The sequence below is a fragment of the Lepidochelys olivacea genome (assembly GCF_965140295.1).
Source record: "Lepidochelys olivacea isolate rLepOli2 genome assembly, chromosome: 11".
NCBI lineage: Eukaryota > Metazoa > Chordata > Testudines > Cheloniidae > Lepidochelys > Lepidochelys olivacea.
The window spans coordinates 61249138-61261173 of NC_140421.1; the positions used below are offsets into that span (position 1 = coordinate 61249138).

At 40.8% G+C, this 12036-nt stretch overlaps 1 protein-coding gene across 15 annotated transcripts in view; it reads left to right on the forward strand.

The window, feature by feature from the left end:
* The window catches only part of ABI2 (abl interactor 2), a 102884-nt gene that overhangs the window by 36670 nt on the left and 54178 nt on the right, over positions 1 to 12036 (forward strand). For all 15 annotated transcript variants that reach the window (XM_084643881.1, XM_084643882.1, XM_084643875.1 and 12 more), the window contains exon 2: positions 7514 to 7681. In XM_084643881.1, coding sequence (XP_084500007.1) covers positions 7514 to 7681 — 168 coding nt within the window. The remainder of the gene's footprint in view (positions 1 to 7513; positions 7682 to 12036) is intronic.

Sequence of the window (12036 nt, forward strand, 5' to 3'; positions counted from 1 at the left end):
TCTGGGACTTCCCCCGTTCGCCATGAGTTTTCAAAGATAATGGCCAATGGCTCTGCAATCACAGCCGCCAATTCCTTTAGCACTCTCGGATGCAACTCATCCGGCCCCAAGGACTTGTGCACGTCCAGCTTTTCTAAATAGTCCCTAACCACCTCTTTCTCCACAGAGGGCTGGCCATCTACTCCCCATGCTGTGATGCCCAGCGCAGCAGTCTGGAAGCTGACGTCGTTAGTGAAGACAGAGGCAAAAAAAGGTATAAAAATATTGCTTGGGCATGTAGGAATGAAATCAGGAGGGCCAAATCGCACCTGGAGCTGCAGCTAGCAAGAGATGTCAAGAGTAACAAGAAGGGTTTCTTCAGATATGTTGGCAACAAGAAGAAAGCCAAGGAAAGTGTGGGCCCCTTACTGAATGAGGGAGGCAACCTAATGACAGAGGATGTGGAAAAAGCTAATGTACTCAATGCATTCCTTCCTTAGAAGTTTTTAAGGTCAGGCTTGACAAAGCCATGGCTGGGATGATTTAATTGGGGATGGGCCCTGCTTTGAGCAGGGGGTTGGACTAGATGACCTCCTGAGGTCCCTTCCAACCCTGATATTCTATGATTCTATGATTCAAGGGAGAATTGCAGTCTATGGAGTTGCAGTGTATACAGTGCATCCCAGGATGCGTAATCCAGGACATATGCTTGTTAGTGTCACAACTCAGTTTGCCTAAACTGTGTTTCTCAGTCTGAGAACCAGAGAGCTATAGGTCATCGGCCTGCACTCTAAATAAAGAATCCCCATTGTGCTGGTTTATACTAGAGCCCTGTGTGTATTGCCCCTCACAAATAAAAATATATGTAACGTTGTTTTGTATTGTATAGTTGTCTCCAGTTTGAATCTAGCCAGGTCAGTGCCTTTGTTAGCAGTCTTGGTAGAAGAGTAAAGGATTTGGGTGAGTACAGAGGTTAAATTACCATTTTACCCTTGAGGTGGTCCCTCTAGGTCAGGTTTGAAGTATATTAGTGGAGATTGTGTACCTGACGTATTTATGGATAAACAGTGGACCTCAATCTTCAGAGTTATCAATCTGGTTTTAGATTAAAAAAATCAGAAATGATTTGATAAGAGTGACTATGCTTAAATTTTGCTTTTGACTGATAGCTTAGTAATGTGACTTTGTTTTTGGCATAACCTCTATATTTATATATAGGATACCTAGGTGATACTGCAAATTATGAGGGAACATTTGTTTTAAGTCAATTGACAGGTTTAAGCATGGTGGCAACAGTTAATACAGTTTTTAAATTGTCAATAGAAGGTTTGGAGAAGAGAAGATTGGGGGAGGGAGACATAGTCTTCAAGTACATAGTTCTCCTTAACCCTGGAGGATAGGACAAGAAGTAATGGACTTACATAGCAGCAAGGGAGACTTAAATTATATATTAGGAAAAACTTCCTCATATATATTATCTATGTTAAGTTAATATATTAGGAAAAACTGTAAGGGTAATTAAGCACTGCAACGAATTACCTAGGGATGTTGTGGAATCCCCATCACTGGAGGCTGTAAAGAACAGGTTAAACAAACACCTGTCAGGGATAGTCTAGAACAGTAGTTTTTAGTCTGTGGAGCCCTGGGGATCTGCAGGCTATGTATAAGGGGTCCACAAAAGGTGACTGAAAATAAAGTTTCGGATTCCACCAAAGGCATTCTGTGTCTCCGATCAATGAAAAGTATGCGAATGCCCCACCTACAGGTCAAAACCTGAAAGTGTTGTTGTCATTACCAGAGAAGCCCACAGTTTAGTGCCCTTTCTCATGCTGTGTCAAATGCTGTGCTGAGCACATGCAGTATTTATAGCTGAATTCTTTTCAGTCAGTTTTCAGTCTAAAACTTCTATGGCAGGAGTCTGCGGACAACAGATGGAATTTCCAAAGTGGTCTGCACCTCAATTTGAAATGTTTTAGGGGACTGCAAATGAAAAAAAGGTTGAAAACCACTGGTCTAGATAATACTTAGTGCAGAGGACTGGACTAGATGACCTATCGAGGTCTCTTCCAGTCCTAGATTTCTGTGATGTAAAGGAGAAAAGGTTGCATGATAGTTAGATATAGATATAGCCTTTTCTTCTGGAGATCTGAGTTTAAAGAATACTGTGTTTAGAGGTAAAAGATGACTAGGTTTCATTCTACTCTCCATTTTTCATCATTACAAATCTGAGGTTAGGATGGAGGTGTACTTAATATAGCTGTGTGGGGAAACTTCTGGAGGGCTGATTCACGGTATACTTCGCCCACACCTAAAGCTGCTAGCTTCTATCACTTTCATGAAACCCAAATTTACCTACAAAATATTAGAGAGATGTAAATTGAGTTATTCTGGAATGTTGTCATTAATAGCGCTTTTCAAAGAGATGGCTGACAATAGTAAGCTCAAATGCCAATTTTAATTAACTTCCACATGCAGCACATTTTGCAGGTTATACTGTACATGTGAAAATTTTGAGCTTTCAGGTTCCTATGCCAAACAAAATATGTGCAGCTTTCTTTCAAAGAATTTCAGGGTCTGAGTAAAATACTGTGATTAACAGATGGCCTGCAAAAATGCATGTATTATATTATAAAGTTTCTGTGCTTAAAGTGGTTACAAGATAATGTTAATATAAAATGTGTAAATGCTTTCTTTATTTCAGTTTTGAGGAGTTATTTTCATTGCAACTGTTTGCTCACTGAGATTGTCTACATATAAGATGCTGTGCTGCTGTAGTGCTTCAGTGTAGATGCTGCCTACATCAACAGGAAGGATTCTTCCGTCGGCATAGGTAATCCTAAAAGGCGTTAGCTAGTTTGATGGAAGAATTCTTCCATGGATCACTGACCTAATACCGTCTACACAGGGACTTAGGTTATGTCTACTCTACCACTTATATTGGTATAATTTAGGTCGCTCAGGGATGTGAATAAGCCATCCCTGAGTGACATTAGTTACATGGACCTAATCCCCAGTATGGACAGTGCTATGTCATGAGAGAGCTTCCCCTGCCAACATAGCTACTGCTGGTCGTTGGGGGAGGATTAATTAAGTGGATGGGAAAGTGCTCTCTCATTGGCTTAGAGCAGCTACTCTAGAAAGCTTACAGCGGCACAGCTGCATCGGTGCAGCTGCATCATGGTAAGCTTTCTAGTCTAGCCATAGCTTAGGTCGGCTTATCTGCACCTGAGAGACGTAGCAATGCCAGTGTCACTTTTCAGTGTAGATCAGCCTTGAGTTACTCCACTTAAGTCTGGTCTACACTAGAAAATTAAGTTGGCATAACTACGTCGTACAGGGTGTGGAGATGGATTACCTACACCAATGGGAAAATCACTCCTGTCACTGTAGACACTACCTACGCCGAAGCGCTATCGCTGTGGCCATGCCGCTGTGGCATTTTAAGGCTAGACAAGTCCTTAGTGAGAGGGATCACACTGAAACATCTCAACTGCAGAGTAATTGAATTAGCAGATGATGACTTTGTTGTAATTTGGTCTGTTGCATCACTACTACATTACTTCAGAGTCAGCAGCACTTGAGCTTCAGCACTGACTCCCTCTACGGGCCATCTAGCTTGAGTTTAAAGCACCATTTAACTCAAGCTACAGATTTTTGTGCGTGGAGGGGATTGGGTTAGTTGCAGAACTTGAGTGAAGACAAGTCCTAAGCTCCAGATCCTCAATTGGTATGGATTGGCATAGTTCTGACTTCACTGGAGCTACATCAGTCTACGCCAGCTGAGGGGCTGGCTCTGAACATAAAATAGATTAATGCATTTTTCTTTTTACAACAGAGTCATAGCACAGGCTGTGCTGTCTTTAAAAATATAAATTGCCTGTCTCTTGTTCTGAAAAAGTTTGCCTGCTAATGATTGTGAAATGGTTGAAAATCCTTGTTGCATTCGGAGATTTCTAATGTCAGCTGGCCAGAACCATCTCTGTGTAGATTCAAATTGGCATTTTTGGTTCTGTTCATAGAATTCCCAAAATGCTGCAGAATAAAACTAATAGGATTACAGACCATTTCACTGTTGCCATTCTCAAGCCTTTTGAGTTGTGAAATTGTCTGGTTGTTTATCAGTTGTAATGCTTCATGCGCTTGGGAAAACTGAGCCGATGTCATTCACAGGGAAATGGAGTAGGGAAGAAGATGGTTCTCCGTAGCAGCCTTTGTAATGGGGAAAGAAGACAGATCTCTCTCCCTGTCCTGTCCTGTCCTGTCCTTTTCTCTTGGGGTGGGTTGGTGTGGATCTTCAAGTACATAAGACTTACACTAGCCAAAGGATATGAAAAGCCTAAGTAGGGTCCAGAGACAGCATTCTACCCACTTCCCATCAGCTGGTCATAATGGAGGGGAAGTTGGGGAGAGGGCGTTTTGCCAAGGTGTTTTTCTGCATAGGGACCCCACCTTGTTTTCATAGTAGTTGTCAAATATTAGTCAATTACTGCCATTGCAGGGGGCTGCTGGATGGGCAAAAAACTGTCTGGCCAGTGTTTTCTCCCTTTTGACCATGAGCTGGGAAACAAAGTCATTGGTTTCAGAGTAGCAGCCGTGTTAGTCTGTATTCGCAAAAAGAAAAGGAGGACTTGTGGCACCTTAGAGACTAACCAATTTATTAGAGCATAAGCTTTCGTGAGCTACAGCTCACTTCCTCAGTCATTGGTGTGATTGAGCAGCAGCTGACATCCCTTTTCCTAGGAAGCAGGCTGGGAGAAAGAAGGGGAGCTATGTAGACAGCCATTGTTGGGTATGTGGGCAAAGAGGAACCTGCTAAGATTGGGAGGAGGATGTATTATGTTGATTTTTGGGGATGGATGGTGACAGAGTGAAATATTGTATATATGTTGACATAGGTATTTTTCGTGAAGGCTAGCAAATTTAGTCCTCAGGCTACTGGGTGTTAGGAAAATTTTTCAGTCCCTGGGAATAATTATTCCTGGAGTAGAGAGACAAGGTTTGCATTCAGTGTTTCACAAAATATTTGCATTCAAGTAGATCATTGACCAAGTTGGTAGGGTTATAAGAATCTGAATCATTCGGCTAGTATCTCTATAACAAAGGCACATATCAAATTTTTAAGATTAACCTATGTGAAAAATACATAGAGTGAGCAGCGAAACTTCTTTAGATTCTACATATAGCTTGGTATTGGGGCATGGAGACTAGGCCATTTGTGAAACTCTGTAAGGGGGGGAAGAAATGAAACACAGAAGTACAATATTCTGTATTTTATCTTCTGTGGCAGCAGTCAATTATTTTAGTAGTATTTAATATTTATAGCACTGTAGTGCCCAGAGGCTCTGATCAGAATGAGGGACCTTTTGTGCTGGATGCTGTAGAAACAAATGTAGACAGTGTCCTGGTTCTCAGTTACCTTCTGATATTGATGCACAAACAAAGGGAAATAACTTGAAGTCATAGTAGAACCAAGGTACCTGCACTGAGAGCTATTTTTGTGGCTGTGCTGTGAGAATAGGCATTGTCTAATTAAAGGCTGTTATCTTTTAGCATATGTTCACATGAAAGATTAGAGTTCAGAATCTCAGATTCGTTTCTCTTGCAACAGTTGACATTTCTTAAACAATGCTTTTAACTGTATTCCTTGAACTAATTTAGGTTTTTGTGATGTCCTCTGCTGTTCCAGGAGAAAAGCAGAACCCTGAGGGCTGAGTTCTTAGCAAGTTATTAATTCTAAATCTGTTCTAAAATGTCTGTCTGTGTTAATATTTTAAAACAGCAATCTGCTGGTTTGGTATCCTAAATATTTTTAGTGTCAAATTTTCATGTCCAGTTGTCTGAAAGTTGAACAAAGTGAGGACTGATTAAAAAGGGAGAGTGAAGAGTACTGGCAGTCCTCGACTTTACAACATTCAAGTTACGACGAATGGCACTTGCGACGTTTGTAAATTGACATCCTGTTTCGACTTTCCGATGTCAGTTTTGACTTTATCAGTTTTGACTTTGCGCCGCTCGATCAGATATTGTTCCTATTGAAAAATCAAGTTACGACGTTTCAACTTAAGATGCGATTTTCAGGAACCAGATGTGTCCGACTGCCTGTATTCAAACTTGTAGGAATATTAAGGTTTTTTATAAAATGTACTACTACTAATTTAATCATTTTAAAGTGATTTTTCTAGTATGGTAATATTTTTGCTACCATTTTAGGAAAACAATTACAGTTCATCCATTGTGAAAACTCACTTCCATTTTAAAGCCCATTTTTAAAGCCCATTGAGGTCTGAATAATTGGAACCACTGAATATTCTATTTGGCAGATTATTTCAGGCATTTACTGCAAGATCTAAATAAAGCACACAAAGTTGAGCAAGCAGTATTGGAATTCTGTAATGAGCATTTTGCATGTGTAAATGGATAAATGAACAATCATGAATTTAAAAATATTGTGGAAATTTTATGTTTTAAGTACCAGTGAGTGCTTTGAGATCTACTGATGAAAAGCACTTTAGAAGTAGGCATGGCAGAATTCGATTTTTATTTTGTTGCAATTTTGATGATTGATGTTGATTTTTATTTAAAAATGTCCCCTGATTTTTAACAATTTTAATTTTCACAGTTGCAGGAAATTAAGGGTGGGAGTTAGGGCAGTGGTGGCATCAGAACTGCAGGGAGTTTCCAGCAGGGGTTGCAGAGGGCTCCCTGCACTGCAACACCCTTCAGGCACAAAGTGCAGGGAAGGCTGCAGTCCTGGCCGGGCAGAGCAAATGCCCCTGGCCAGGACTGCCAGGAGGACAAACTCCTAGACACCGGGGAGACCATTCAGCAGCCGGGTGACCTCCCCTGCAACCATCCTCCTCCTCACAGCCCTGGTGGGGATCTCTGCCCTGCCCTGCCAGGACCATAGCTTCCCCTGCAACTTGGACTTGCAGTGATTCAGCATCATCAGCCCTGTGGCTGTGCAGGGAACCCTCTGCAGCTCTGCTGTCACAGCCCTGCTCAGTCGCTCCCATGACAGTGGGGCTTCAGAGGGCTTTCTGTGCTACTGCAGGGCTAGTGACGCCCAATCCCTGGAGGCGCAAGGTGCGTAGAGGGGAAGGGTGGTGGCTGCACTTTTGATGACTCTTGCTGATGGATATGTTCTTGTCCATTTCAGTGTATCAGCTGAAATTGACATTTGCTGACATATATCAATTTAAACCGAATCCTGCCAAGCCCATGTATAAGAACTAAGCATTCGTAGTAGTACTAGTGTATTTTTAATGGTTTCTTGAGACAGGATAGTATATAGCAGCTTCAAAAATTTTCCTTTCATTGCAAAAACAGGAAACTCTGACTAGAACCGTTACTTAATCTTTATTGGGTAATTAAGAATTTTAGGTGAAGAAAAATAGTAATTTTAATATAATGAGTTAGACTTGATTTTGTAGAATTGTAGAAATTCCTATCCTTTAGAGGGATGCAAATGCAATTCATATGGCAAATCTTCATGTCTGTCAGTTCCTTTAATAAATGGATTTTTTTCTGCTTTTAGTCAGCAGATAAACAGCGAGCCTTAGAAGAAACCAAAGCCTACACAACCCAGTCCTTAGCAAGTGTAGCTTATCTGATCAACACTTTGGCCAACAATGTTCTCCAAATGCTGGATATCCAGGCATCCCAGCTTCGGCGCATGGAATCTTCAATCAACCATATTTCACAAGTGAGACAGTTTTTACTTATATCATCCCGTATGTGTTACTGAAATCGTACAGGAGATAATACAACAAGGGTTTGGTTTATCTGATGTTATGCTGCATAGTGTGGATAAGAAAAGACAGTTGGCATTAAAACAGCAGGGCATCCTACTGCACCTGACTCACATGTTTGACTTAGATAATTATTATATTAATGTATTATTAATGTTTATCAGATTTTTTTGTCTTTATACATTTTGTTTAATTTTTTATCTTAAGAAATTTATATAGAATAGCATATTAGATGGATCATTGGACTGTCCCAGCGTGGCTGTCTGTCAGTGGTGTCTAGTCCATATTTCAGATGAAGGCAAACAATCCCATAAGGCATCTGGCAAAATGGATAATGCTATGCCTTGAGACACATCTCTCCAGCCCCTATTTGGTAATTAATTTACAGATACCCTGAAGCATGAGGTTTGATAGTCCCTGTAATTTATATTTAGCTAGTGTAAATACAGATGCTGTTTTTTCTGTTCTGTGTTGAATCTTGTTGTTTGTAACAGTAGTTTCTACCTGTTAATGAGTAAAGTAGCATTTCCTGTTGTCCATTTTAAACTTACGGTGTTTTAATTTAGTTTTCTCTTAACATTTATTATGGCACATGGTAAATTCAAATAATTATACAATTAAGCTATAAAGTAAAATGTAAAACCAGGTATTTGAAAATAATCGATTTACTTATTTACAAAATGAAGTACAGGAGTTGATGCTGAAAAGCACTCAGAGTAGAGTATTTTCCTGTGAAATGTGCACAGCTCTAGGTTCCTGTTAGTATCCTCTCTTTCAGGTTTCCCTTTTCCTCCTGCAAGTCTACAAGTGCTTGGCATTTTAGTGTTGTTTACAAAGGCAATTCAGGTCAACACTTAGTGTTGTGGATGATAGAAAGATCATATAACTTTCTGTGGGGGAGAGGAATCTTGATCTGCCTGCTTTTCCAGAAGTGTTGCCAAAGTAAGATGTTGCTTGGTCAAGACATCAGTTATATATTTATTTACATATAATTCAGATGACATGAAATAAAGTGTTTCTTCTGGTTTCGAAACATGTGAAAGTAAAGTTGGACTCATACGTGACATAGACCTTGTGGTTAAGCAGGACTTGAGAAAGCCACTAGATTGTGAAGCTTTCCCAGGTTGAGTATCATCAACTTCTAGAGGCTCTCAACTTTTATTTTAAAAAATCCTGTGTTTAGCCCTTGTGCTTATGAAGATTATCTCACAAACATGCATCACTTTCCCCCTCTGTCCAACAAAGTCTTAAATCTGCAAGTAGCTTGTCACTGCTTGTAGCTTTGTTGGCAGCAGAATAAAACCTGCTGCTATTCAGAACTAGTGGGCTATAGTGAAACTGACAAAAATGCTTCTTCTGCCTTCCAGCCACCAGAATGGGTTGAGTCCATGCTACAGGTTTATCAGAGACCTACTGGCTTTTGACTAATAGAAAAGGATGTGAAACCATTTGAGCAGGATATTGGGACAACACTCTGGCAGGATTTCCAGCATCCTTGCTTTCCCAGTAGCTGGGGGAGGAGTGGTTGGCTTCTCACCTAAGCATTTCTGCTGGACAATGGTGGGCACTATATTTTGTATCAATTATTGACCAATAGTCATAGTTCTCAGGCTGTTAGGACTTTGATAAATTTCCTGTCTTGGATGTGATGGGATTGCGTGAAGGAGAGATTGATTCAAGTTAAAATAGGTTAGTGTGGTATTCAGAGAGATTTGACAGGAGGAAGAGTGGGAGAAGAAAGGAAACAAAGTAGAGATAGGGAGATCGATAGGAGAGAAGAGGGGATGGATGGCGAGAAGTTAAAATGGAAGCGGACACTGAAGACAGAACAAGAAAAAATGAGCCATTGTCTATTATAGGAAAGAAAAGAGAGGAGTGAAACTAGGGAGGGAAAGAAAGTAACAAAGGTGAGACATAGTAGGTTCCACTTTCTTAAATGTACTAAACAGAAAGTAGTTAGATAAGTTGTCATTAAATAGTATGCAGAGAACAGTGCTTTAAATTGCAAGGGGTATGGCAGCCAGGTATTTTTCACCCCAGGTAGCAGGTTTAGTCTTCGGTCTAGTAGGTGACAAATCTTGCAAGTCCTGTGGTTAAGAGTGAAGCTAAAAGCTGGAAAGTCTGGGTTCCATTTCTTCTATCACAGGCTTCCTGTGATCTTGGCCCAGTCACTTAATTTGTGATAGTTTCCAAATTTGTAAAAATAAATATATTCGTTAATATTTGTGAAGAGCTTTAAGATCCTTATACAGCAGGCATTATAGAAGTGGAAAGTATTATTTTGTCCAGGCAGATCAGTTTTGTATGCTGCATATGTGAAAAGCTTGTTATATTTTTGTTCTGTCATTTATGTAAAGCAGCTTTTTTTAGGAATGCCATCACATTTCCAATTGTCTTTTCTTTCTAAGAATACATGACATTTATACTAATTGAAATGTGAGTTTATTTTGTCGCCACTAGTATAAATGCAAAATGCTTCATTGTTACAAAAGTGCAAAATTACCAATGCCAAAAGGCTAACGGAAATATATTTGCCAACATTTTCAGTGCTGCATTTGTATAACAACACGTAGCTAAAAATATTTTTTTCTGCATTTTTGGTGTCTTTTTGAATATGTGCTCCTTTTGTTGAGACTGTAGCATTTCATGTGAAGGACATTTTCAGTGCTTTCATGAGAAACAGTTATACCATAGGAGTTTAACTGAGGTTGTTGGCAGCTGTGGTGTGCTGCTGTCAGTCTGAAAGAATATCAGTAGTTCCATCTCTTGAAACGAAAAGAACAGCCTCCCTGCCTCCAACTATTAACGACACAATCATTTTTCATTTGTCTGTCTTGTGTAATCATTTACAATGCAGGAGTGTTTTAAATTCATTTATACAAAGTTCTCTGGAAAGGCACACTTAATACACCTCTACCCCGATACAACGCGACCCGATATAACACGAATTCGGATATAACATGGTAAAGCAGCGCTTCGCGGGAGCGGGGCTGCGCTCTCTGGTGGATCAAAGCAAGTTCAGTATAATGCGGTAAGATTTTTTGGCTCCCCAGGTCAGCGTTCTATCAGGGTAGAGGTGTATATGCAATGTTAGAATTTCAGCGTTCGAAGATCAATTAATCCCATTGTATGAAAGGTACAGTATTGTCTTTCAAATATAGTTCAACTTCCATATATGCTGAAGACTTCTACAGTGTTTATTGCTTTTCATGTCCAGTGTAAAGATGCCAGTCGTACTGTTTCTAGTGCTAGGTGGAATACGTCATGTGTACAAGAAAGTCAAAGGATTTTAATTGAGGCTGATCTACTTCATCTGCTCTGCTTCAGAATGGGCACAGGTCTACCTCTTCCTTCAATTCATACGTGGCTATACTTCAGAGTAGTATGTTGATCACTTCAGACTGATCCTTAAGCCCGGAAAACAGTCTGTAGTACAAAATCTGAGATAAGGATGAGCTAATCTGTCTTTAATCCTAAACAAGGAAGAACTGAATCTCGGATGTCCTGTCATCCAGAATCTGTTAGACAAGTGCTCTCCAAATAAATATTTTGAAGAATAAGGCCACCTGGCATTTTTAGTAGGAACACTTTTCAAAATTGCTTGTTTGTTAAAGTGCAGTTCTCTTCTGAAAAGACACTTAATTTTAAAAAGCTGGTATTCTGGAGATACATGCTCATTGTGTTCAACTGATTTAAATGCCAAATTTGATCAATTAACTTACTTTTTTCTAAATGCCAACCTTGCAGACTTAATCTGAGCACTGAGATTAAAGCTGATGAAGTAATTTGGGTATTTCAGGTTATAGGTCCAGTAGTGGGGTGGTTACCTGCTCCGGCCCTGACAGGGCTGAGGCTGTGGGGAAAAGCCCAGGCTGATTAAGGGAGCAGCCGCAGCTGTGGCCAGCTCAATCGGGCCCAGCTAGCCCCTATAAGAGGCTGTGAGCCTGGAGCCCAGTCAGTTTCCCTCTGCCTGTAGAGGAAGAAGGGCCTGGCTGCAAGGTGCTGAGCAGGAAATCTAGATTGGAGCAGGGCTGGGGAAGGGCCAGAGGAGTTGGGAGCTCTGGCCTGGAAAGCCTCAGGCTGCTGCAGGTCTGACTACTGGCCAAATAGGTGCAGGGTTGCAGAGGGGCAGCCTATGGGTAGGCGGAGGCAGCGGGTCCAAAACCCCCTTGCCTGTGATGAGTGGCATATACATACCCCTGATACAAGGGGCTAAGTGGGGACTGGCAGTAGCCCAGGCTGAGGCTAGGTGGGGTTAGAGGGTGGGGGTTCCCCTGGGTGGGGAGACCCAGAATCTGAGTGTGTGGGA